At 37.3% G+C, this 26,820-nt stretch overlaps 1 protein-coding gene across 1 annotated transcript in view; it reads left to right on the top strand.

The window, feature by feature from the left end:
- Positions 1-26,820, top strand: part of CWF19L2 (CWF19 like cell cycle control factor 2) — a 92,543-nt gene that overhangs the window by 5,239 nt on the left and 60,484 nt on the right. Inside the window, exons 2-6 of the mRNA XM_087966218.1 lie at positions 10,756-10,866; positions 19,312-19,413; positions 21,296-21,412; positions 24,317-24,436; positions 25,828-25,912. Coding sequence (XP_087822344.1) covers positions 10,756-10,866; positions 19,312-19,413; positions 21,296-21,412; positions 24,317-24,436; positions 25,828-25,912 — 535 coding nt within the window. The remainder of the gene's footprint in view (positions 1-10,755; positions 10,867-19,311; positions 19,414-21,295; positions 21,413-24,316; positions 24,437-25,827; positions 25,913-26,820) is intronic.

Here is a 26,820-nt window from a genome sequence, read left to right as displayed (position 1 = left end):
TCTCCCCACCCATCGGAGTCACCTAGACTTCTTTGCCTCCAAATGGGAGGAGTCAGCGATGGACGCCTGGGTGCTCAGCACTATTAGGTCAGGGTTACAATTGGACTTCACCACCACCACCACCCAAATTTTTTTTGATCTGTCCTGTCTCTCAGGACATTTCCATGCAAGCCCTCACGAATCAGGCCATTCAGCACCTTCTTGAAATCAGGGCTATTCAACCTGTTCCCCCCTATCAATGGGGACGTGGGCTTTACTCTCGCCTTTTCATCGTTCCCAAAGCCTCAGGGGGGTGGCGAGCCATCCTTGATCTAAAATTTATCAACCAATTTGTAAGATACAGGCGATTTAAAATGCAGACTCTGCATTCTATTTTAGAGAGCGTTCAGGAGGGCGACCTCCTCTCTTCCATTGATCTCACTGAGGCTTACCTCCACATCCCAATTTGGGGATCTCCAGTTTCTCCATTTCTGTTATCAGAATACCCATTACCAGTATCGAGCACTTCCCTTCGTCCTCTCATTGGCTCCAAGGTTCACAAAGGTTCTGGCAGCATTGATGGCATCTCTGCATTCTATTCCAGTGAGGATCCAATGCTACTTGGACGACATTTTGATTCTATCCTCTTCCATCCATGCGGCCCATCGGGATCTGCAAATTACCCTGTCATGTCTCCAGAGCCACGGATTTTCCATCAACACCAAAAAGAGCCAGCTCTCTCCCACAACCAAATTGCAACACTTGGGAGTAGTCATCAATACCATGTCATGCCAGGTTTTCCTGTCCCCAGCTCGTGGAAAGAGCCTGGCAGAGATCATCAGCCAGATCCAACAACATCAAATTGTCCCCCTGTCGCTGCTGTCCAAACTTCTGGGGAAGATGGTCTCCTGTATTGGCATCGTCCTGTGGGCTCAGCTCCACTCCCGACCCCTCCACTGGTTCCTGCTTCCCTACCAACGAGCAGGAACCAGCCACTCATCCATCAAGGTCCCTCTCCCGCCACAAATCCAGAGATCTCTCAATTGGTGGCATTCCCTGTCAATCTGGAGGGGACTCCTGTTCAGGGACCCAGACAGGCTAGTGATAACCACCGATGCCAGCCTCCTGGGTTGGGGTTCCCATATGCAGGGCCAGATAGCTCAGGGCGTTTGGTCCAGATCAGAGCAGACCCTTCCCATAAATTGGCTAGAGCTCAGAGCCATTTTTCTGGCTTTCAAGCATTTCAGGCAATCAGTGACCGGCTCTCATGTTCTAGTCCTTACGGACAACATGGCCGCAAAGACTCATGTCAACCGGCAAGTGGGGGACGAGGTCCAAAGCCCTCATGAGAGAGGCTCTACGGTTGGGGTTATGGGCAGAGAAACACCTGTTGTCGATCTTGGCGGACCACATCTCCGGGGTCGACAACTCCCAGGCCGACTGGCTCAGCAGGAGCCTTGTTGACCAGGCAGAATGGTCCATTCCTCCGTCTCTATTCAGGGATCTTTCCCTCAGATTCGGAACACTGGAAGTGGATCTCTTCTCCACTCCTCAAAATGCCCAAGTCACCAGATTCTTCACCAGGTTTCCTTGCCAGGGAGCGGAGGGGACCAATGTTCTTCGGTGCAGATGGTCCCCCACTTCACATCATTCCGGCAGTAATTCGGAAGATGTTGGAGGAACGAGCAGAGCTCCTCCTCCTGGCACCCTATTGGCCAAGGAGGCCCTGGTTTGCGGACCTGGTCAACCTATCGGTGGCTTCTCTTTGGAGGATCCCAGCTCATCTAATCTCCCTTCACCAGGGGGCCCTGCTCCACCCAGAGCCCCAGTGGTTCAAGCTGACCATGTGGCACTTGAGCGGCAGTGGCTAGAGGAGGCTGATCTTCCAGAAAGTGTCATGCTCACTATCCTGGCATCTTGCAAACCTTCTACAAGGTGCATCTATGATGCTACCTGGAAGGCTTTTTCCCGATGGTGCCTCAGGGAGGGTTTTTCTCTTGCTTCAGCCCAGTTGGCAGAAGTTCTTAGCTTCCTTCAGCATGGACTGGAGAAAGGTTTGGCCCCCAACACCTTACGCAGGCAGGTTGCGGCCCTCTCCTCGGTCCTTTCATGGGGTTCGCTTCCTTCCTTATCCCATCACACTTCAGTCAGGAGGTTTTTGAAAGGGGCTTCCAACCTGCACCCTCCGGTGGTTCACAGGTATCCTTCCTGGGACCTTCATATGGTCCTTAATGCCCTTACAAAGTCCCCCTTTGAACCCCTTAGAACAGTGTCTCTCTGTTTCCTGACTCTGAAGGTAGTGTTCCTTGTTGCCATCACTTCTGCCAGGAGGGTTTCCGAGCTTGCTGCTCTTTCCATCAGATAGGACCTTTTTTGTTCCTTTCACTATGATAGGGTTGTTCTTCGTCTGGACCCTCATTTATTCCGAAGGTTAACACCTGGTTTCACAGGTCCCAGGACATTGTTTTGCCTGACTTCTGTCATCTCCTGCACCATGACTTAGAGCGGCAGTGGCACACGCTAGATGTAAGAAGGGGTCTTAGAATATACATTAAGTGCACTTCCTCCTTCAGGAAGTCGGAAGCCATGTTTGTTTCCTTTTTCCCTTCTCACTTGGGGCACAAGGCCTCTTCTCCTACTATTAGCAGGTGGGTCAGGTCTTGCATTGAGCAGGCCTACAAAGCTGCGGCCCTTCCAGTTCCCCGAGGTCTGACAGCGCACCCTACCAGAAGGGCGGCCACTTATGCTGCCTGGGCGACCCAAGCATCCTTGGAGGAGATTTGTCGTGCGGCCACGTGGACATCCCCGTCTCCTTTCATCAGACACTACCGTCTGGATGCTTTTGCCTCGGCGACTGCAGCCTTTGGCAGACGGGTGCTTCAACGAGTGGTTCCACAGTCGGTGTGATGAGCCGGACGAGGACCCACCCATGGACATGCAAGCTTTGGTATGTCCCATCCTGGGCTCTCGATGCAGCATGGAGGAGAATGGGCGTTGGTAGAAGTTACCGTGAACGCCCTTTCTATCTCTGCTGCGAGAGAGCCCAGCCCCTCCCTTGATTCATCCGGAGAGGGTAAGACATATTTCTGTATTTATTTTGGGCTTTCAGAGACACCTTTCAGTCTGTCAGGTATCTTCGCCAAAGCTGGGGTCTCTTCCCGGTGGCTGGCTTTTATATCTTAGTACAGACTCAGCGAAATGACGTCATAGGAAGGAGTCAACCCATCCTTGGCTCTCTCGCAGTATAGATAGAAAGGGCGTTCACGGTAACTTCTACCAACGCCCATTTCAAACAGTTGCAGTTGAACAAATGGTTGAGAGCGCTACCTGCGCTTCAAAAGAAAGTAGTAGTCCATTTTAAAAAAAATATTTCATAAACTGTCACATCCCAGTTCGATGACAGTGTTTGGTTGAGCATGGCAAATCTAAAAAAAACTGGTCATAACTTGAATGGCAAATCCTGAAGAAGATCCAGGGCTGTAAGGTAGAATAGGAAGGTCAAAAAACACTTCCAAAGAGAATAATGGAAATCATTTCTGTATTTTTGCTAAACAAGATACATTTTGTCTATAAAGTCCCAAGAATAAGTTGGGGGCTTAACCCATAACTCAATGGTGAACTCTACATTTCTTGTAAGTCTGTTGTAGTATATAATTGTAAACATATTTTCTTGTGCTTTTAAATGATTCTGTTTGTACGATAACGCTAGGTGTATGTAAAGATATTGTTGTGATACTTGGAAAGAATAACATGGATAAATAATTCTTAATACGATTGGCAAAGCTATTAATATATCTCAGAAGACCAAGGTTCTATCACCAGAACTAGAATTTGGGATGTTGGAGGTGCTCAGCGTGGCAATAATTGACTGAAGAAAATAATAATACTAAGGCTGCTTGATATAGATAGTGGTGTCAAACTCAATTTCATAGAGGGCCGCATCAGGATTGTGTTTGACCTTGGGTGGGCATGGCCAGGTGGGCATGGTCATCTCGCCATCACTCACGTCAGGGGCCCTTTGTGGTGACCCGAGTGCTTGCTGCCCTCCCAAACTCTGTTTTCACTGGCAGAAGGTTGCAGGAGGCCATCGTAGCAGAAAACAGCTTGGGAGGGCTGCGTGTGACCCTCCTGAGCTCCGTTTTTGCTGACAGAGGGTTGCAGTAGGCAGTCGCAGCCAAAAACAAAGTTCGGGCTCCATTTTTGCTGGCCAAGGCACAATGGGCCAGTCCTTCGCTGGTTCTAGGGCAGTCCCGCGGGCCAGATCTAAGCATCCCATAGGCTGGATTCAGGTCCCGGGCCTTGAGTTTGACATCCCTGATACAGATGGTTCATTGGAAAGAAGTAAATAATGATGTGCTATGGCAAGAAATGCATTGGTGCTTCCTAACAGTTGCTTAAATGAGAGTAAATTAAGAAAACATCAAAGGTTTATATTTTTCTTATTCTGAGATAGATGGACTCCAAGAAAAGTTTATAAGAAATAATACAATAGATATGTTACCCTATGGTAAAATGGGCAACCAATAAACTTTATAAATAAATAATAAATGTACATCTAAAATGCCAGTTTTCTCCTGCCTGGTATCCTTCAGATACCAATTTTCAATCTGCTATCCTATTCTTCGAACTTCCAGATGTCTTAGCTAGCTGTTGATGATTTGATAGGGAATAATGTCAGTTATGACTCTAAAATTTGGCTCTAAAATATTGGAGAAGGGAAAAGGGGGCACACATTTGGAGAAAACTGATATTTGTCTTATAGTGGATTTGTATGTTGTTGAGTAAGTCTTTATTACTTGTGTTCCAATCAATAGCTATATATTTGCTATACTTTGGAATCAAGAAGCAATTATCTAACATGAACCAGAAATGATTAAGTCACTTCATATTAACCCTAAATCAGTCCAGATGTAACCTCAAGATAATTGCTGGATTTGCCTGATAAATTTATTCTTGAAGGTTATTCAGGAAAGGAAAATGAAAAGGTTTTACTCTAGTCTGGTTGTTTCCATATAGCCAGTGAAATGTTGAAGTTTCTTTTCTTTGGAAACATGAACCAAATCCTGGTGAAAGAATAATGTTGGGTAGATAAACTGGGTAGCTCAGAATTGCATATATGCTATTGTTTCATGGACTGTTACCATTTCTCATTGGCTCATCAAGCAAGTCTTGTATGAACAGGGCCATGCCAATTTTAATATTTTAATGTTAATATTAAGTAGATGTTAATATTGTGCACATGTAAACAATAATAAATAAAATATATTCTTCATGGTTTATTATCTTTTTATAGTTAACAAGTTACATAGATTAACAGCAAACAACTCTAAAATAATTCACTTCCTACTCAAGGTGGTTTTGTGAGTGGGGTGTTTGTATATCTTCTTATTAAATTCAAATATGTATTCAAAAATTAATGAGCACAAGCCTTGAACGCCAAGTATTTACGCCCCTGAATAAGGGAAATAAATCTAAAATGAGGTACTGAATTTCATTTGCACAAGATAGCATTAAATGAAAACAAGGCTATTAAAAGAAAACAAGGTTATTTTAAGCTTAGCTTGTGTTGAAAAAGATAAGGAAAGTTTATTCACTGCTGTAAATTCAATAATTCTCCCAGCCTTAGATATTTCAGTATGAAGCTTCAAATGGGTTAAATGGCTCATTCTTAAATCTGTATTGGATTACAGCCTTATCAGATGATTTGGGTAGCATTGAAGCATGCAAATAGAATAAGAATTGTATGTTATCAGTTTGTGTTTATTTTGTGATGTCCCTTTTTTGCCACTCCACCAGTAGGAGCTAATGAAATTAAATGTAAGTAGTGTTGCTTATCCATAATTCTATCATCCTTAATTTTACATTTCTGTTGTGACTAAAAAGAGAGCAGATCATGGTATCTGAAATAAAATGTTTGTGAACTTTTGGGGGTGGTGGTGGCTTTTTGGGGGGTGGGGTGGGGTTACATTATGCAAAATAGCAGTGGCTGTCAGATATTATCTTTTTCATATCTTATTATCTGGAGTTTCATTATTTTCTGTTGCTAGGCAGGAATGAAAAATATGAATAATGTATAGAGACATGTATCATCAGAATATCACAATTTGAGTTAAGAAATGCCTATCTTCAGCAAAAGTCCTATAATCACGTAACATATAACACTATTTGCTTGGTTATTATGGAAAACAAGAACTGTTTAAATTTTTAAGTTGAAACCATCGTATCTAATAAATGGAAGAATATATTGGACCAAACATTGAAGGACATTGCTAAATGGATGTCTATTTATGAATTCCCTCAGTGCTGACTGCCAGAGAGAATTATGGAAAACTTATTTAGAAAGTGTATCTGTCCTTATGAAGAGAAGCATTGAAATACGTGAAAAGGAGAGTGACAAGACTTACTTGTGTTCTGCTCACTGATTTGTGACAGTCATCAAAATAGAAAGTAGTTTAGGAGAACTGCAAATTCTGGGATATTTTTTTGAAAAGTGTAGTGGTGCCTGAGGGAATGTCAGAGGTGCATCTGTGGAGCTGTCATCCCTTCTATGACACAACTAATATTTATTTCATTTAGATTTTTATATTTCTTTTATATAGAAAGTTATGTCATTTAGTTCTTGATATATATGTAATTTTTATTAAGGATTTTGATTATAATAGTAAAATCTGATACAAACTAAACTTAATGGTTTAAGGCAAGAAAGAGAGAATAGAAAGGAATAAAAAGTGTAACAAAAAGAGAAAAAAAAGTAAGAATATATTAAAGAAAAAAGAAATATATAAAGTGACGTCCAAATTTTGTCACGTATAAACAGATTTAGTGTAAACTCTTCACCCCTTCTAAGATTACAAATGTTTATCTCCTTGTCCCATATCTGTTATCCTTAAATGTGTTTTACTTTTGATCAAATAAACCAACTTTATATTTCTTTTACTTATAATAGTCTTTTTTTTTAAACAATTTTTTATTGATTTTAAAAACAAACAGAACATAAGACATCAAAGTATAAAACCTCCTTTCTCAAAATTACTTATAAGTTTTAACAAGGCAAATAAAGCATTATTTTTTAAAGCATAGTTCCACATTATCACATTTCCATTTAAACACATATATATCTTTTCCAAATTTCTCATTGTTTCTCCCTTCACTTTTATTCAATTATATTTCTTTCTATCAAGGTTTTATTAATTCTCCATCAAGCATAAACACACAAAATACAGAACATAAAACAAGACATAAAAAGATAAAACCTTCTTAATTATTATTTATACATGTCTTTTCCAAATTTCTCTCCCTTTAGTTTTATTCCTCCAAGGTTTTATTAATTCACAATCAAAACATAGCTAACCAAAACACAAAACATAAAACATAAAACTTCTTTTGAAAAGTGGCTTAGCCCCGGGTTACATCTTTTTTTACAGACCTAAATCAAATTCATGCTCACCTTATATACCATTCATATCTTATTAACCATTCTATATTTTCTATATAACTTCTCCCTTCTTTTCACTCTCTTAATTATAATTTGTTTATTTCATCTTATTTCAAAATCATTATGTTTGTATCTTGTGTCCGTTCTTTTCCAATCATCTATTTATCTCTTCTCTTTAGCAAAGAATTTCCCCTGTAATCACTTTTAAGGTGTGATGCCTTTCCCTAAAGTAACACTTAAAATAATACATAATTTCTATCCTGATTCTGCTTAGTACATTCTACATGTTGCATTTTGGGGGAAAAAAGAATAATAAACTTACAATATAGTTAAGTATATAATTTCCATTCTAATTCTAATTCTATTTAATAGTATAACTAAGCATTAATCATTTTACACATTCTCTTTAATATTTTATTAAATATTGAAATCTATCATTATAAAACATTTTAATATTTTAATATTTTGTTAAATCTTATAGTATTCCAATAGACTATTTCAAATGCAAATACTACAATACTATCTTATGTACTCTTGCAGAATCTTTCTTAAATTATACACTATTCTTTATCCTTTATCTATAAAAAAGATATCTTGTTTCAGACCGTGGCTTTTTTTCCCCTTTTCCCTCCCTTTCTTCTCCAGTCTGATCCTTTTGCCCCCACCTCTTCTAACGTCCACCTTTTTAGCTTCCCCTCTCTGTTGTAATTCTCTTTTCAATTGCTTTCTAACATTGTATCTTTTTTTCACCTTATTTTTCTTTTTCTTGGTTGTTTTATTGAATCTTAAATTCTCATTTTTCCTTCCTCTCTTCCTATTTTCTTTCTTAATCAAACATTTTTGTCCATTAAAAATGGCTTCTTCTTCTTCTTCTTCTTCTTCTTCTTCTTCTTCTTCTTCTTCTTCTTCTTCTTCTTCTTCTTCTTCTTCTTCTTCTTCTTCTTCTTCTTCTTCTTCTTCTTCTTCTTCAAGTATTTGCTGGTACGTAGAAACCGCCATTTCTAAAAAGTGGAAGACAGCTCCCAATAAATTCTTGCCACTTTGTTCTCTTAATTTTTCATATTCCATTTTTAGTTGATCCACAGATGGTGCCATTGTAAATTTTTAAGAACAACCCAGATGTTTTTAGTCTTAAAGTAATTTGCAAATGTCAAAGTTATCAAACAATCCAAACAGCCAGAGATTATTTCCTCTTCTTCTCTTTGCAACTTTTCCTCCTGGGGCAAAATCCCAAATATATTTTAAAGCCTTATTGCAATTAGTTGTTGGTCTTATAATCTTCAAAGCGTCTCCTCCAATCAGTTTTTAAAGATTTTTTTTTAATCCTCTCCTTCCCACTTATAACAAAGAGCTTGTTTTTACCTTAAAGAAGCAGGTTTTTCTGTGCTCATTTGCTTTCTCCGTAAGGAAGGGGAGTTAACTTTCCTTCAGCACTTTCACCGCTGTAGCAACTTTTTTTTGGAAACACATATATCAATCCAAAAGTCAGGTTTCCAGGGTGTTTTAAAAGTAACTTAATGTCCCGGTTTAGCCAAGAAAACTTCTCCTTCTGTCTTCCTCCTGCACAGTCTTATCCAGTTGAAGATTCCTTTATGGCTGCCATTTCTGACAGCCGCTCCACCACCTCAGGAAAAAGGAGTCTAGCCGGCTGAGGAAGGTGGGTGCGATATCCCCAGACCCCTGCCCGGATCTCCTCTGTCTTCCGCTGCTTCTTCGGGGCAGCGACAACCCCCAAATCCAGTTGGATCGGGGGTACCTCAGCGGCAAGCGCAGCAGGGACCCGCAGGGAAGCGGATTCCTGCCGCCGCCGAAGCCTTGCAACCAGAAGTGCAACCAGTTTCTCTTCAGATCATATAAATCTTTCGCCTTTTACTTATAATAGTCTTAATGTGTAGTTCATACAAATATTGTCATAGGGTTTGATTTCTCTTCGTTTCTTCTTTGTCCCATTGCCAAAATTCTCCAAGGCTTTAACAATCCAATGGGAAAATCCAATAGTAAAAATGATTCAGATTACTCTCTTGGTTTGTCATTTGTCTTTTCCTTTTAAAATTTAAAACCTTAACTACTTTATTTTATAGATCAAGTGAAACTTCCTTTTGTGAGTCATTCTCTTGGCTTGTCAGTTGTAAACACGTTCAATACCATTTGCTTTCATCCAATAAAATGTGTTCTACATCTGTTCTTTCTTCAGTAGCATCTTTTGGACATAGACATCATTATTGACATTGTTGATACTGTGACTACTATTTTCCGATTCCCATTTTTCAAAATTCTCCTTCAGTATTTTATTGTTGCATTGTTTTGCAGCATCTTACAGGTTTGTAAGTCTTTCCTCTATGTAAAAACTTTAATTCCCTCTTGTATCCACTTTTTGAAATCATGAAATTGCTTATCTTCCTTTTGTCTTGTACAACCAAATCACTATATTTTCCACGAGAAGTTGCAAAAATAATTAAAATGCTTTAAATTTAAAAATTCTAAAATAAAAATGCTAATAGCATATTTTAAACTAGGTAAGCCATACAGTATGTAGTTGGCCCAGAGAACCCTATGTATAAATAGTTTAGGGAGGCTAAAGCAATTAGAACAGTGTAATAACAATGTTGTCATTAGATAAACAGAGCTGGAAGGGATCTTGTAGGTCATCTAGTCCAACCACCCACCCAAGCAGAAGACCCTACACCATTTCTGATAAATGGCAGTCCAGTCTCTTCTTGAAAGCCTCCAGTAATGAAGATCTCACAACTTCCGAAGGCAAGCTGTTCCATTGGTTGATTATTTCCAATGGCTATGTTTCCAATGGCTATGGGAAACAATAACAATAGCAAATAGTTTAGGAGGCATTATCATTAGATAATGATAAACAAATATACAGTAAAAGAAAAAAAAAGAATATGCCAGCCTAGGATTCCAAGCAATGCAATACCACATTAATATGTGTGTACGTGTGTGTGTATACGAGTGTATCTTTGAGTATAATACAATTTTTGAGTAAGTCTTAGCTTGTGAAGATTTAGATTTCAATAACCATATTCTTTGATAAATGAGATGATTTACTGTAGGTTTTGGAATTCAATTTTGTTTTTCTTCAGCATTCATAGGCCTATTATCTTATAACCGCTTTTAGAAAGAAAAATTAAGCTGACTATAATTCTTTTTCTTTTAAAACTCCCCGGCTAATCTTATGCTTCATTGATTTGGCATAATCAAGTATCTCTGAGATATAATGGAGCATCACTGATTTATTCCAAAAGGAGTATTTCACTGAAGAGCTAAGCATTACTTTATATGCATATTTGCAATTTGCTGCATTATCCATATCTCTTTTTCCACTTTAGGCAAAAGCTAATTATGAAAAAGATGAAAGACGCAAGGAACTGAAGCGATTGCGAGGGGAAGATACTTGGATGCTGAATGATGTGAATGAGCGTTTAGAAGAAATGAAAAAGGTAAGGCTTGTGATATCATCTAATAAATATTTGCAATGAGCAATGTATTAATGACTGTGGGCAAGCCATGTTTTAAAAGTCACTGCTGATACTGCCATTGCAATCATTTTAAATTTGTGAATAAGCAAAAGATTTGCCCACTTGTTTCCATTCTAGTTATGCTAAACAGGTAACAGTAATTTAAAAATAATATCAAAGTATTGTTTAATTCAATTAAAAACAGATGAAGTATTACGTGATGCGGAAATGACTGCATTGCATTGCTAGTATCATCGCCAACATACTTTTCATTCATCATCTTTCTGTAATCGTGGGAGGGAAAAATCCTCTGAGGAAAACTTAAGAATCCAGGAGGACTAGTGTTAGGTATAACATTGATACCAAATATGGTTTGGGTGAATAAATATATAAAACTTAGATATCATGGTTTAAGTGCTTATCACTTTAAGAACAATGCAGCAGGCAATTAGCCGATTAAGGGTGCGGTTAGAAGTTACAATATAAGGAAGCATTAGAAGCTGGAAAGCTAACTGTGAGCTGGCTGTTACCGTCTGGCTGTAACTGTTACTGTGTGCTGCTGCGACTAACTGTGATTACTGACTGTGAGTGCCTGTGACTGAACTGTTATTGTTTGCTACTGTTTGCTGAATATCCAGCGTTTGTTTCTCTGGAGAGTGAAACCGGAGGAGGAGAAGATATCTTTATCGGCTGATAAAGATATTGCAAGGACTCTTAACTTGGACTATACTAGTGAGTCTTACTGGATGGAAATACTGTGAATGACTTAATGGACTGAATGACAATGCTTAAACTCTAACTGGATTAAAAACTATTTAAACTACAAACAGTGTTTGTGTTCAGTGTGTGTATACTCTGGGGCCCTTCCACTCTCGTTTGGCTGCCTGGCTTGACTACTGCTGCAATACTCTGCTAGGGGTTAATCCCCAAACCCTAACATTGGTTATGGGCCCAGCAGCATAGTCTAACTAACCAGGATATAGCAGAGAGAGTTGGTGTGAGTTGCACATAACTGTAAAAAACAAACTGTTTTAATTAGTTTAAAATAGTCAAAATATCTGAAGAGTAATGGCACAAGTAAATTTGTCACAACTGTCCATGATATCCAGGCTGGATGGAACAAACTATGTTTCATGGTCAATGAAATGTAGTTTACTTCTACGCAGAGAAGGTTTGTGGGACATAATAGCAAACCCACCAGATGTGAGTAGCTGGGATCCTGCTAATGATGATGATAAAGAAAAGTTACAAGACTTTAAACTGAAGAATGAGCAGGCTTTATGCATCATAGGACTGACTCTCTGTGATCAGCAGCTTGTCCATATTCGTGGAGAAGAAAATGCTGCAAACTGCTGGGAGAACCTCAGGAAGATTTATGTTCGGGACAGTGTAGGAGCACATATAAATCTTACACGGAAGCTTTTTCGAACGCATCTTCAGAGGAATGGAGATATGTTAGTTCATTTAAACTGTATGAAGAGCATTTTTCAAGATTTGCAAGAAAAAGAGCTTATATTTAATGAACTGCAACAAGTCTACATAATATTATCTTCATTAGATCAAAGCTATGATGACTATGTGACTTCGTTGGAAGTATTGCCAAAAGAAAGCCTCTCATTAACCGAGATTACAGGCAGGCTACTAGAAGAAGCCAGAAGAAGGCGTGAGCGTGACGAGCTGAGAGAAGATAAGAAAGAAGAGAAATTATCTTCAAAGCTTGAAAGAAACCTGCAAAGCAAAGTAAAGCACCTGGAAGAAGAGAATTTATCTTCAACGGCATACACAATTAAAAAGTGTTTTAATTGTGGAGGCAGAGGACATTTGGCAAGATTCTGCAAAAAGAGAAAAAGCCAGAATGTAAAAAAGCCAAAGAAAGCATTTGAACTAGCCACGTTTAGCAACTCTGATGTGAAGAATAATTTATGGGTGGTTGACAGTGGCGCATCCCACTGCATCACAAGAGATAAGACAAAATTTATAAAAATGTCTACAAGCTCTCAACATATATCTCTTGCCAATGGCTGGAACCTGAAAGCGAAAGGTCAAGGTTTTGCACGTTGTCCGTACATAAACCAGGATATAAAAATGTTGTATGTACCACAACTAAAGTTTAATTTGCTTTCAGTAAGGGTATTAGATAAATTAGGTTATGTAATTACTTTTAAGGATAATAATTGCATAATTGAAAAAGATAACAAAAGGGTAACTGCAGCTTTAAATGGAACATTATATGTCTTAGATAATAGTAAGAAAGGGGAGGCACAAACTGTATTTAATAATATAAAGCCTCATGAAGAATGTATCCATTTATTGCATAGGCGTTTGGGGCATGTAAATTTTAAAATGCTAAAACGTACAGTTGAGTTATCTGAAGGAATAAGGTTAAAATCTTGTGATAAATATTTGCGTTGTAATGTTTGCTGTGAAGATAAGAGCAAAGTATTGCCTGCAAATAGGCTAAATGGTTTCAAAACAAAAGAGCCTTTAGAAGTAGTATTTGCAGACATAATAGGTCCAAAGAAACCCAGTATGGGGGGGTGCTAGATATATACTGAGCATTATGGATCATTATTCTAGATATGGGTTTTGCTATTTAATGAAAAGCAAAACTGAAACATATCAACATTTTTTCAATTGGCTTAGGTTTGCTGAAAGAAAGTCTAAACGACAATTGATAACCCTGGTGACAGATAATGGCACGGAATTTATTAATAACAAATTCCAGAACAGACTTAAGGTAGCTGGAATAGAGCATAAGAAGTCTGCTCCATACAGGCCAGAACATAACGCTTTTATTGAAAGAAGAGGCCAAACACTACAGGCAATGGTTAGAACAATGTTAAATGATTCTGGGTTACCTGATTCTTTGTGGGGGGAGGCTACAATGTGTGCTAATAACATATTGAACAACGTTGTTAATACAACAACAGGTGAAATACCATTTACCAGATGGCATGGCAGGAAACCTGATCTAAGTTACCTGCACACATTTGGTGCACCAGCATGGGTGCATATTCCTGCACAACTCAGAAAAAAAGGGCAACATAGAGCTAAAAGATTTTTCTTCGTTGGTTATCAGGCAAACCATAGGGCATATAGATTTTGGGAGAAAGGCACATCTAAAGTGCTATGTAGTGCTAGTGCCCAATTTCTAGAACATGAAGGATGGGAGAAATTAGAACAGGATGCCAATAAAGATGTAATTATTGAATCCTATAGAAATCCCATTAGTTATCCCTGTAACTTTAAAAATAAAGTAAAGAGACAAATACAGGATGAAATAGTGCCCATAAAGGAAGAAACAGATTCAATAGCTGAACAGGATGAGGAAGATGAACAGGTAGTAGTTCAACAAAGTCCTCCTGTAAGCCCTGTAATTCCCAGAAGAACTACACGTATATCTAGACCGCCTGATAGGTACCAGGCTAACACAGTGTGCCAGATTAATCAAGTTCCTAATTCTGTTGAAGAAATTAAAAAGTATCCTAATAAGGAAAAAGAAAGATGGTATGCAGCAATGAATAAGGAACTGAATTCATTAAGAGATATGAAGGTGTTTGAAAATGCCAAATTACCTGTAGGAAAGAAATCCATTGGCTGCAAATGGATATTTAAGGTAAAAACAGATAAAGATGGTAATTTAATCCATAAGGCAAGGTTAGTAGCCCAAGGTTTTAGGCAGAATGCTAATGACTATGATGAGGTGTTTGCACCTAGTCTTAAGGCAGCAACCTTGAGGGCAGCTTTAGTGTGGGCAGCTAGTAAAAACTATATAGTTAACCATTTAGATGTGGAAACTGCTTACTTGCACGCCCCATTAAAAAATATTATTTATATGAAAAAACCTGTTGGTATTAAAAGTGAAAATAAGGATAATAATGATTGTTGGTTGTTAAAGAAAAGCCTCTATGGTCTAAAACAATCAGGCTATGAATGGAACCAGTATATTGTAAAGGAACTAGACAATATAGGATTTAAAGCTGGTTTAGCCGATCCATGTCTGTTTAAGAGAGAGACAAATGGGAAAGTATCATTATTATTACTATTCACAGATGACATTGCATTGATAACTGAAACTAATGATGAAGCAAATAAAATAATAGCATCATTAGGAAAGAGAATAAAGATCAAGCAATTAGGGAGATAAAGAAGTATCTCGGTTTGAATATAAAGAAAACACGGAAAGGTTTTAAGATATCTCAGGAAGATAAGATAAGCAAATTGCTAAAAGATTACAAGATGGAGCTTTGTAAGCCGGCTAAGACTCCAATGAGTCAGGAGTTTAGCAACACTGATGAACAAAGCCCTGAGTTTGATAAGGTGATTTATCAATCTTTAATTGGTAGTTTGAGTTATATTAGTAATTGGTCTAGACCAGATATATCGTACTGCGTGAATCAGTTGGCTAGATTCAATTCTGCACCATGTGAAAGACACTGGATTGCAGCTAAGAGGATATTAAGATATCTTAAAAGACAATGAATTATTCATTGTATTTAGAACCAAAGGGTGATTTAATTTTGAGTGCTTATGCAGATGCTAGCTTTGCATCAGAAAGAGATACTAGAAAGTCGACTTCAGGAACAGCCATAATGCTGGGTAATACATTAATAGGCTGGAAGTCAATAAGACAACAGCATATAAGTTTGTCTACTATGGAGGCAGAATTCTCCTGTTTATCATTGTTATGTACAGAATTAATAATGTATAAACAAATGTTAATTGATATAGGTATAACTGTAGATTATCCTATAATTATACATAAAGATAATCAGGCAGCAATTCAAATGGCCACAAATATTGGAGTAAAAACAAGGAGCAAACATACAGATCTAAGATACCTAAACGTGAGACAATCTGTAAGAAGTAAGATGATTCAGCTAGAGTACTGTATGTCGGAGGACAATTTAGCTGATAATTTTACTAAAGCCCAAGGTGCCAGTAAGCACCAGGAGAGTTGTGATAAATATGGGATAAGATTGTAAAGGTATTATATATTTATTTCACCCAAAAGGGGAGTATGTTAGGTATAACATTGATACCAAATATGGTTTGGGTGAATAAATATATAAAACTTAGATATCATGGTTTAAGTGCTTATCACTTTAAGAACAATGCAGCAGGCAATTAGCCGATTAAGGGTGCGGTTAGAAGTTACAATATAAGGAAGCATTAGAAGCTGGAAAGCTAACTGTGAGCTGGCTGTTACCGTCTGGCTGTAACTGTTACTGTGTGCTGCTGCGACTAACTGTGATTACTGACTGTGAGTGCCTGTGACTGAACTGTTATTGTTTGCTACTGTTTGCTGAATATCCAGCGTTTGTTTCTCTGGAGAGTGAAACCGGAGGAGGAGAAGATATCTTTATCGGCTGATAAAGATATTGCAAGGACTCTTAACTTGGACTATACTAGTGAGTCTTACTGGATGGAAATACTGTGAATGACTTAATGGACTGAATGACAATGCTTAAACTCTAACTGGATTAAAAACTATTTAAACTACAAACAGTGTTTGTGTTCAGTGTGTGTATACTCTGGGGCCCTTCCACTCTCGTTTGGCTGCCTGGCTTGACTACTGCTGCAATACTCTGCTAGGGGTTAATCCCCAAACCCTAACAACTAGCTGTTAAGTAGTTTAAATACATGCTCATAAAATTTCAGTTTTAATTTAATGAATTTATAGAAAAAGCAAAATGAGGCAAGTGCTTCAAAATGTGATAATAGGCAGTGCAGGCCAAATTCAATCAAAGTCCCAGGAAACCTATTTTCTGCTGGGTTAGCAAAAAATAAATAGTTTTTGGAAAGAAATTTGAATGAATTTAAAAACAAATTCTGGAACATAAAAGCAAATAGAAGTAATAATTGTGAAATGTTGAACTGATGTTCAGCATAGATAACGACAACATAATTATTACATGTTGTTATTAAGGCATTGTACAAAATAACTCTTGCCACCGATACTTACAAATAATGCAAATAAGATTAGCTTTGAACCTAGTAAACAAATATTAGCACTAAAGGATCAACACAATCCAGTTGAAACAATAAACTGGGGATACTGCAGAGGATATTTACCCAATGGTTTAACAAAGGTATTAATCTACAATAGTCAACTATCAGATGCTCCGCCTCTAAACTATTAATTAAATTAAAAATATTTTAATACCCTTTTAAAAAGTTATCAAATTTCTATAGAGATATAAAGAAAGAAGAACCACTGGCAACATCCTGAAAGGCCTGGAACTCACAGTCACCCAGGAATGAGAAACTGAAAGAAGAGTGAGAATTAGAGGAATGTAAAAAATGAACAAAAGGATAGGTGAATATTGGGAAATTTATTAAGTACACCTACCAATTAGGATCCAGTGAGGAGCCTTGCACTATACTGAAATATGAGAATAAGGTGAAAAGATTGGAATAGCCAAGATAAACTGTTCTGGAGTAAGTTCAGAGGAAGGAGAAAAAAATTAGAATCTGTTAAAATAATGTAGACATGGGACAACTAAGACATACACCTAAATAGCATTTCCTCTGCAAGGAAGCCCAGAACACGAATTAAGTAATGACTAGAAGTGGCAGTTGTGGCTAGGTTGACCTTGGTCAGTTTCAGATTGTATTTCCAGTTGTTCCCATTCACTTTCAATCACTCATAGATTGATCACTTCCAGAATGGATTAGTGCAATGCTATACCGTAATGTTAAAATACTATAAGGGGCTGCCCTTGAAGAGCATCTGGAACCCATAATTGGTTCAAAATGCAGTGGTGTGGGTATGCAAAAGAATATGCAAAATCCAATACTGTAGCAGATCTCATGTCTTAATATAGTGGAGATTGCCACTGGCTGCATAGTATAAAATTCTATCTGTTTATCTTAATGTAGAGCTGGTATTGTCTTCAAGTCAAACTTGTCTCTTAGTGTCTGCCTGGACAAGTCCCTGCAGTTTTCTTGGCAAGATTTCAGAAATATCTTGCCATTTGCCGACTTCCTTGGGGTAAGAGAGAGAGGGAATGGCCCAAGGTGAGCCAACTGGCTTTGTGCCTAGAAGGGGACTAGAGCTCATGCTCTCCCAGTTTCTAGCTTAATGCTTTAACCACTACACGAAAGTTCAGAATTTAATATCATTAATATGCTGAAGATACCCAGTTGGATATCTTATGTTGAGTCATGAAGGAGATGGTATCAGGATCCTTTCCTGACACTTAAAGTCTAAAACAGGTAGATGCTGATTCCACCAAATTTATTCCTTAATGGACAAGTACTACTTTTCAGAGACTAAGCCTGCAGCTTGGGGAACATTCCGGACTTACAGCTCATCCTGGGTCAGCAGGTAAAAATCATGGCTGGGGGAGGGGCTATTCCCATCCTCATATGGTCTACCTGGGACAAGAGAACCTGGTTACTGTAATTATGTCCTTTTTACCACCCAGTTGGACTATTGCAATGAGCTCTACTTGTGTTCCAAAGGTGCTTTTTTCAGGAGGCAACTGGACTTTCTTGTTTTTTTCTTTTGAAGGCATTTTGCTTCTCATCCAAGAAGCTTCTTCAGCTCTGACAGGATAGTGGGGAATGGAAGGATTTATATTCTTTGCAGACATTTGCATCCTTTTAGAGGGTCATTGAAGCACTTGGAGGTTTTTATCTGTGTCCTCAGGGTCACCTGAGTAGTGCTCCTTACCTGTAGTCTGCAATTTTTTCAAAGTTGCAAATTACCAGCTGTCTGCAAGGAATATAAATCCATTCCCCACTATCCTGTCAGAGGTGAAGAAGCTTCTGGAATGAGAAGCAATACGTCTTCAAAAGAAAAAACCAGAAAGTCCAGTTGCCTCCTGAAAAAGCACCTTTGGGACAACCATGACCTGGATGACTGAGAATCTCTATAGACTTTTCGCTCTACTTGTGGTTACCCATAAAGAGTATTTGGAAAGTAAAGTTGGTCCAGATGCATCAACCTATTATGTACTTTCTTGGTGTTGGGAGGATATAACACCATGATGGAGTATAAAATATGGGGTAAATCAATACCCAGTCAAATCAGATTATCACTAATACAGAAAAGATATTTACAGTAATTTGAGTTTGTATCTTTTTGGTCATTGAATCAACAGCGGTGATGCCAACTGAAGAAGGGACATGTTGCTTAGTCGAGTAAAATTTCACTAGGTTAGCAATAATAATAATTGTAGCTTTGTAAAATCAACTTTGTTATTGTAGAATACATCTTTTATATGTATGTTTCTAACACATGCTAAGTAATGTATCTTTCTATCAAGAAGCTTTGGGTGTGATATATAATACAATAAACCATTAAGCAAAGTATCCTGGGACGTTTTTAGCAAGGTGGTGATTTAAAAATGATAAAACACTGTAATTTCCTAATTCTAGTTAACGTGGCTTGTCAGATTATACAAATGTTGCTTTTTGTAGGAACATGCTGTTACAAAGAAGAAGCATTCAAAAAAACATAAAAGGGAAAAGAAGAAAAAGACTAAAAGAGAAAAAACAGATGATTCACCTGATACTAGCTCTGTAAGTTTTAAAATCCAAGTTGCCAGCTGAGAGAAAGCTATTTGTTACCTATATTAGTGACTAGCTCTATACCAGTGCTTTGCTACAAAACTTTGGATTGGGCTTAGTTTTTGGGGAAGAAAATAAGGGGAAAAATATTCTGCCTCTGCCTACCAGCATCCATCAGTATTCATCTGGCTAGCGTCCTGTCAGTGTGAGAGTTGAGGGCTGTTTGGAAACTGAAATATGGAAACTGAAACAGTATTTGCTGTGTGAGCAAGAAGGAGACAGCAAGGAGCCTGGGTGTGGCTTAGCTCAACCGTTCTGTAGTAAAGCTGGTGGCTACTGTGAAACTGAAACTGAAACTCCTCTCCTCTGCTTGTGTTTTGCATTTAGAAGAGATTTCTTTTCAGGTGGGGAAGGGGAGTAGAACTCCTTAGCATTAGAACTTGTTAATAATAATATAGGAAATACTAATGCTCTGATAGTCATTTTGAAAAATCCTTTCTTAGTGAGCACCTAGAAGCCAAGAGGAACATACATGCCAAATTTCAAGTTTGTAGGCTTTACAGTTCTGAAGATTTTGTGATGACGCACGAGTGCTTTTTCGCTTTTATATGTGTGTGTGTGTGTGTGTGTGTGTGTGTGTGTGTGTGTGTGTGTGTATTATATACTTAGGCCTCAGTTTGATCAATATCCTGCAATTTAATTTAATTTAATTTAATAGGCTATTTTTTTAAAAAAAGATAAGGATGCAAATAGATGGTCAGGGGAAAAAAATTCCACCTATATTAAGAAAGTGGGCTGAACAGATAGTGAAATGAACATTCATTTAGAAGCATACTTCTGATGTAACATGGAAGAAATAGAAAGCTCATTGTAGAAAGAGCCAGATTTCAGCTGCTGGGTCTTTTCTCATAGTGCTATATGCATTCAGTATGGGTAATAATGCATCATTAGACACAGTATACAGAATATTGGCCTGCTTGAAAGGTTAAATACGAACTTGTTTGTCTTGTTATTGCTTCTACTGATGCTGTTCATTGCAATACTTGACAGCAATGTTATTTGGACTCTATTCTACATTATTACTAGATATGCTCTGCACAATTTTACAAATTTAGCTTAAGATTCTTCAATGGTAGAAAATCTCACAGCCTTCTATAATATAGTAACCTTCAGATAATATCGGATTTCAAGTCCCTGAGGCGCAGTTGGATTAGCTGGTTTGATAACAAAGCAGTGTTTTATATCTGGTGGCTGCATGCTTTTTCTTAAACTATAGATCTGCTTATGATCAAGGTCGATTATTTCGCTAGAAGGAAGTGCCATTAACAATACTGTTGTCTGCACTTTGTTTGGGTTTTTCTTCTAATTGTGTTGTTATGCATAGGCTATATTGTTGCTTCTTCTCATCATTCCCACTAGTTCTGCTGATTGCGTGACTTCCAGCTGTGAAAATGTGTTGGCTTTATTTTAGCATTTTAAGTGGTCATTTATAACAAGGAAGACTGCAAAAGTAATTCCTTTGAAAAGTCTTCTGAGAGTTAACAACCCGTCTTTTTATGTAGCGCTGTATTATTAATAATAGTACCCAAGTGAACAAATTGATGCCTATTTTCAGTGGGGAAAAGTGACTGTAATAAATATCAGCTGTACTTAGTTACTTTTTATCTGATTGCCCAACTCTTATAAATACATTTAAAGAGCTGCAGTCGCCAATAAAACTATTATAATGTTATAATAGTCCCTTTATTCTCTCTTTCTGAATAGCTAAGATAACTCTCTTAGTCATATAGAAAAGGAAATAGGTTTTTAAATGACTTTTATATTGTTTCACTGAGCTTAAAAGGCCTCTACAATCCTCTAAAACACATATGATTATTTGAAAATGTGTTCTTAGGGTTCTTCAGAAGAATGGGTGGAAGCGCCTGTTGCACAGTCTTCTAGCACTGTGCAGGCTTGGAAGGCGAAGAAAGAAGAATCAGAAGAAACCGTGGAAAACCCTACATCAATTCAGGTTAGCATCCTTTTTGTAGATGGAAATTGTGTTTAACATTTGAGGAAAGAAGTCGGCAATCAGTAGAGAAATGTCAAACTGGTTGCAGGGCCAGGGATTCTTGTTTTTCCTTAGACTGGGAAGATTTTTTTAAGAAACGATGCTAATCCTATTTTAAGACTTATCCTACAACTTTTGTGTGATAATGCCTCAAGAGATTCAGTTGGCTCCATCCCTTCTGAGATTTTGGAAAGCTTTAAAAACGTGGCTCTTTTCCTGGATACAGAGGTTGAGAGGTTAATTTGATCTGTGTGACTGATGTATCCTCTGTAAGCAATTTATGCCATTCTTGGTTGTCACTATTTATATCTATTACTATTGATTGTAGTTGTGTTTTTAACTTTATGTTAGCTTCCCAGAGTTGCCCTTGTGTGATGATCATATAAATTGATTGAAATAAACAAAGCAATAAGAGACAGGCAATCATTTCTATGATTTCTTTCCCCACAATTGCAGTTGAAAGTTCAACATTGATTACAAACAAAAACTACCAGTCCAGGGACAGAGAGTTTCAAACTTCCCTGGAGTAGTGATATATAATTTTTAAAGCCTAGAATGCAGATCCTAATGTTCTATAAGGATAGTTGGTAGATTTCCATCAAGTACAAAGTTCAGCAACAGAGTCGTCAATGTCTGGAATACTCTACCTGACTCTGTGGTTTTCCCCCCCAAACCCGAAAAACTTTAACCTTAGACTGTCTACTATTGACCTCACCCCTTTCCTAAGAGGTCTGTAGGGGGTGTGCATAAGTGCACCAACGTGCCTACCATCCCTGTCCTATTATTTCTTTTATATATTTTTTCTTATATATATCCATGTATTCATAACTATGTTTTTACTTATACCTATTATCTTGTAAGCAATTGACAAATAAAAATAAATAAAATAAAAATAAATAAAATAAGTTCTAATTTTTTAAAACCAGAAAGTGGTTCATAGTATTCTGGGCAATGGCATATTCAGGAAGGAAAAAAATAGAGTGCTTCAGAAAACACCAGGAAATTCCATCCTTGATTTTTCCTTGTGAAGTGCTGGGGTTACAGTGGCAATCAGGACTGCTAGGACAGTCATCACTAAGCAATGCGGTCACATGTCATAGCTCTTTATGATTGAATCATAATCCCAATTGTTATTGTAGCCCGATGGTTACCTACATTTCTTGTAATTAATACAGTTTTATATTTTGTTTCTTGAACTGCCGAAGAAAAAAGATGTGGAAAGTATATGTGATAGTGTCTGGTTAGAAATGAGAAGAAAACTCCTATTATGTGAAGAAAAGCAAGCGATTCACCAAAATTTGGAATGAATTAGTTGGTTTCTGAATATAAGAAATATGAAACAGATAATGTTCTCTGATTTTATCACAGTGATTTTTTTTTTATTTTAAGAGCATAGATATAATTTCCCCCATCCCACTGTTATGCTGACAGGAATAAAAATAAGTGTAATGAAGTTTTTAAAATTTTTCAATATGCATTGAAAATATGAGAGAGAGAGAGAGAGAGAGAGAATGAATCTGTTAGTAAATGTTTTCCTAAAGAAAGTAAAAGAGCTAAATTCGAAAAGTGCAGTAAAACCACAATTCCTGAGAGCATGAAGATAGCATTATGCAGACATGCTTTTCAGACTTGAAAAGGGCAAAGAGCAAACATTTTACATTAAACAATAGACAAGTATTTTGAAAATGAGGATTCCACCGTTTGAGATTCTTCTTCCACAGCGGCAGAAGCATTTGGGGAAGCCGTCAGCAATTCAGTGTAGAGGTGGATTTTTAAAAACGATATTTTATTTCTGGCTTCTTTTCAGGAATGACTTGGGGTTAGTAACACATCTTAAAACATCAGTAAAATCAGCTGTAAGCCTAAAATAATATGCTTACCAACCATTTTTTTATTAGCATATCCCTTTAAGAAGTACTGTTCATAAAACATATTTACAGGGCTTTGGGGAATATTTAAGGCTGACTCTTTTCCTGTAAAAGAAATATTTTTCACCAATATTTTTCATCAGTGCTGTGCTTGACTGCCCTTGCAGGATTTCTGAAGGCAAGAGTACATGTATGGCTTGGCCAAAAGTGTAAATAGGTTGAGTTCATTTCAAAGCATTGCATGAATTGCTGATATTATAATGCTTTAATGTTTATTGTGGGTTGCGGTTGCCAACTATTTTAATACTTTTGAGAATGGGAATTATCAATTATAATAATGAGGGCAGATCTTTTAATTATTCTCTTCCTCTGGGTCATGAATATTTTCTCATATTTTTATTTCCAATGGTTCTGGCAAATTGTTTTTCTTGAAAGCCTTTCAACATGGCCCTTGACGTGCAAATACTATTCAGAGTATCCAAACTGGGCCACAAACAAATGTGTACGTTTACTGAATTCATCTTGGCAGTTCATCTGATACTTGGACAGTTTGAGCAGCTAAATACTGCACCTGACTTATGATGCCCAATTGAATAAAGCAGATAAATGAAATTGTGTGCATTGCATACCACCAATGTTCCAGCATCTTGTAAAATTGTCAAAATATGAGATTCTTAACAGAGGAAAAAATTTCCCAATGGTCATATACATTTGCATTATATTCCTATTCTCACATGATCTATTGTCCTTACTTAAAATGCATTCTTTAAAACATGTGTATGGAATTAGAAAAAACGATGGATAGGCTAGGCTTATGAATTGCTGTAAGACTGTTAAATGGAAATTATTCTATTTTAATGTCTTCAAAACACCCATCAACTTTCTTTATTCCACAGCCTGTAATTTCATCTTTTCTGTCATTTATCTCAAAAGTAAGCTGTTGCTGAGTTTGGATCTTTTTTAATAAGAAAAAAAATATGTGTTCCTTTTTTCATAGAGGGATGAATGGATGACCTTAGATTTTATGTCTGTGAAAACACTGTCTTCAGCATCACTGAGGGCTGAAAAGCAGAAAGAAAAAATATTGAAGCAGCAGAAAGCACAGGAAAATGAACAGGTAGGTTTGGTTACTAATTGATTAAAAGATTGCAAGGAACTAGCCAACAGCCAGAATGTGAATTTCTTCAGTTATCAGATATTAATTTGAGGATTCAATTCTCCTGAGAGCGAATTCAGGTTTCCATGCTTTATTTATAATATATGTGTAGCCATAGGGCATTCCATCCAGCAGTAATAAGTATTCTGCTTGTCTGGATGATTCTTGCCAAAAAATGAAAATAAAATCCTAGGAGCAAATGAAGCCATACTTTTTGTGATGTATATGAATTAGAAAAACAGAATGATTTAAATATAAATAAAAGTAACATTAAATAAATTACTTTGCAAACAAAATGCAAGAGCCTTCGCTGAATTTTAATTTGACAATTTTGGAAGGTAATAATTGGTTCCCTGTTTGTTTTTAAACTAAAAAGCTTGAATTATTTTATTGCTGGTTATGAGCCCAGTGTTGAATTGTGGTTTCTTACTTTTAATTGTATTTTAATTATTCATTATATTAATGGGTGGAATGCCTTATGACTACACATATATAACGAATAATGCTTTTCTGTTAATAATCAACTTATGCCATTGTTGTCAAACTAATTTTTTCCCCTATTTTTGATGTAAAATCGGTTGAACTTATATATTTATTATTTATTAGCTGAAATAAGTTAAAGTTTTGGGATACTTTCAATCTTTGAGTACAACATTAGCAACAGCAGTAGCATTTTAGACTTGTATACCACTCCATAGTGCTTTACAGCACTCTCTGGGTGGTTTACAATATTTGCTTATTGCCTCCAACAATCTGGCTCTTCATTTTATTGACCTCGGAAGGATGGAAGGCTGAGTTAACCTTGAATCCCATCAGGATCGAACTCCAGGCTAAGGGCAGAGTTTGCCTGCCACAGTGACTTAACCACTGCACCATGTTAAAACATATAACACAGAACAATAGGATTGGAAGGAATTTTGGAGAGCAATCCCTGTTCAAGCAGGAGGCCTATGCCATTCCAGACAAATGGCTGCCCAGCATCTTCTTGAAAACCTCCAGTGATGGGGCACCCACAACTTCTGTTCCGCTGATTAATTGTTCTCACTATCAGGAAATTTCTCCTTAATTCTAGGCTGGATCTCTCTTTGTTAATATTCCACCTATTACTTGTCCTGCCCACAGGAGAATAGGTTGGCTCCTTCTTCTCTGTGACAGCTCCTCAAATTCTGGAAGACTATTATAATATCACCCTAGTCCGTTTTTTTTGTTTGTTAAACTAGACATACCTTGTAGCGCAATTGTTCTTCATATGATTGTAGAGGTAAAGTAAATTGGATGAGGCACAAATGGTACTTCCATGAAACTATTAACTATGCAACTTTTTGGTTTTTTTTTTTTTAATTGCCAAATAGTTGCTGCTTGCAGAAAGAGAACTGAACCCATATTGGAAAGATGGTGGTACAGGCTTACCAACAGAAATATCAACATCAGTAAAAGGTAATATTGTTCTATAAATTTTGACTGACTCTCTCTCTCTCTCTCTCTCTCTCTCTCTCTCTCTCTCTCTCTCTCTCTCTCTCACACACACACACACACACACACACACACACACACACACACATCTTCATTACTATGTTGATGCTAAAATAAAATATAATTAATATTAGATGGTAATGATTACCTTCATTAAAATTGTACCTCATAACCGCAGAATATTTTAACTCATTTCTTTTTCTTCTAATCTTTAGAGCTTGACCTTCAGAATGTTCAGAATCCATCATGAACTAATTAAAAAAAAAGGCAGATTGTACTCAGACATGATGAATTGTTGTCATCTCATTTGGCCGTTTCATTCCATTATACAAATTGCACCTTTAAAATATTCAGGGGCTGAACTTTGTGAATCCTATTTTAAATAAAGTACACCAAGGCTACTATTGGGGCAGAATATTATTTATGTAACCCTTCTTCTGGAAAGAGCAAATACAAGGGTGTGGGTGTGTGGGTGTGCACCCACCCTCATCTGTACAATACTATTTATAAAATTACGCAAACTCTGTGGTGTGCTAAATGGTAGAGATGTTTGCTGAATGGCAAATAGTGATAGAGGATGGAAAAAGCCTAACTTCACAATGTTTACAGCTCAAGTTACTTAAATGTTAAAGTGCCGAAAGAAAGAAACTGAAATTGCATGTGTCAAGAGTTGAACTTTATATGTTTAGATGTCTAAATAAAAATTCATTATAACATGAAAGGACCCTAAGATTTATTTTATTACAACTACCTTTCTTGCTGAGTTTTTTTTCTCATGCATTTCCATTATATGTTCCTAGTTATTCAAGTTAAAAACGCAATAATATTGTCCCCCTGTAGTTACCCACTTAATATGCTACAAAAGTGGCTAG

The sequence above is a fragment of the Notechis scutatus genome, chromosome 5 (genome assembly GCF_049901735.1).
Source record: "Notechis scutatus isolate UNSWTSFEM ecotype Mainland chromosome 5, rNotScu1.2, whole genome shotgun sequence".
NCBI classification, from domain to species: Eukaryota; Metazoa; Chordata; class Lepidosauria; order Squamata; family Elapidae; genus Notechis; species Notechis scutatus.
This window is presented reverse-complemented; position numbering and strand designations above follow the sequence as displayed.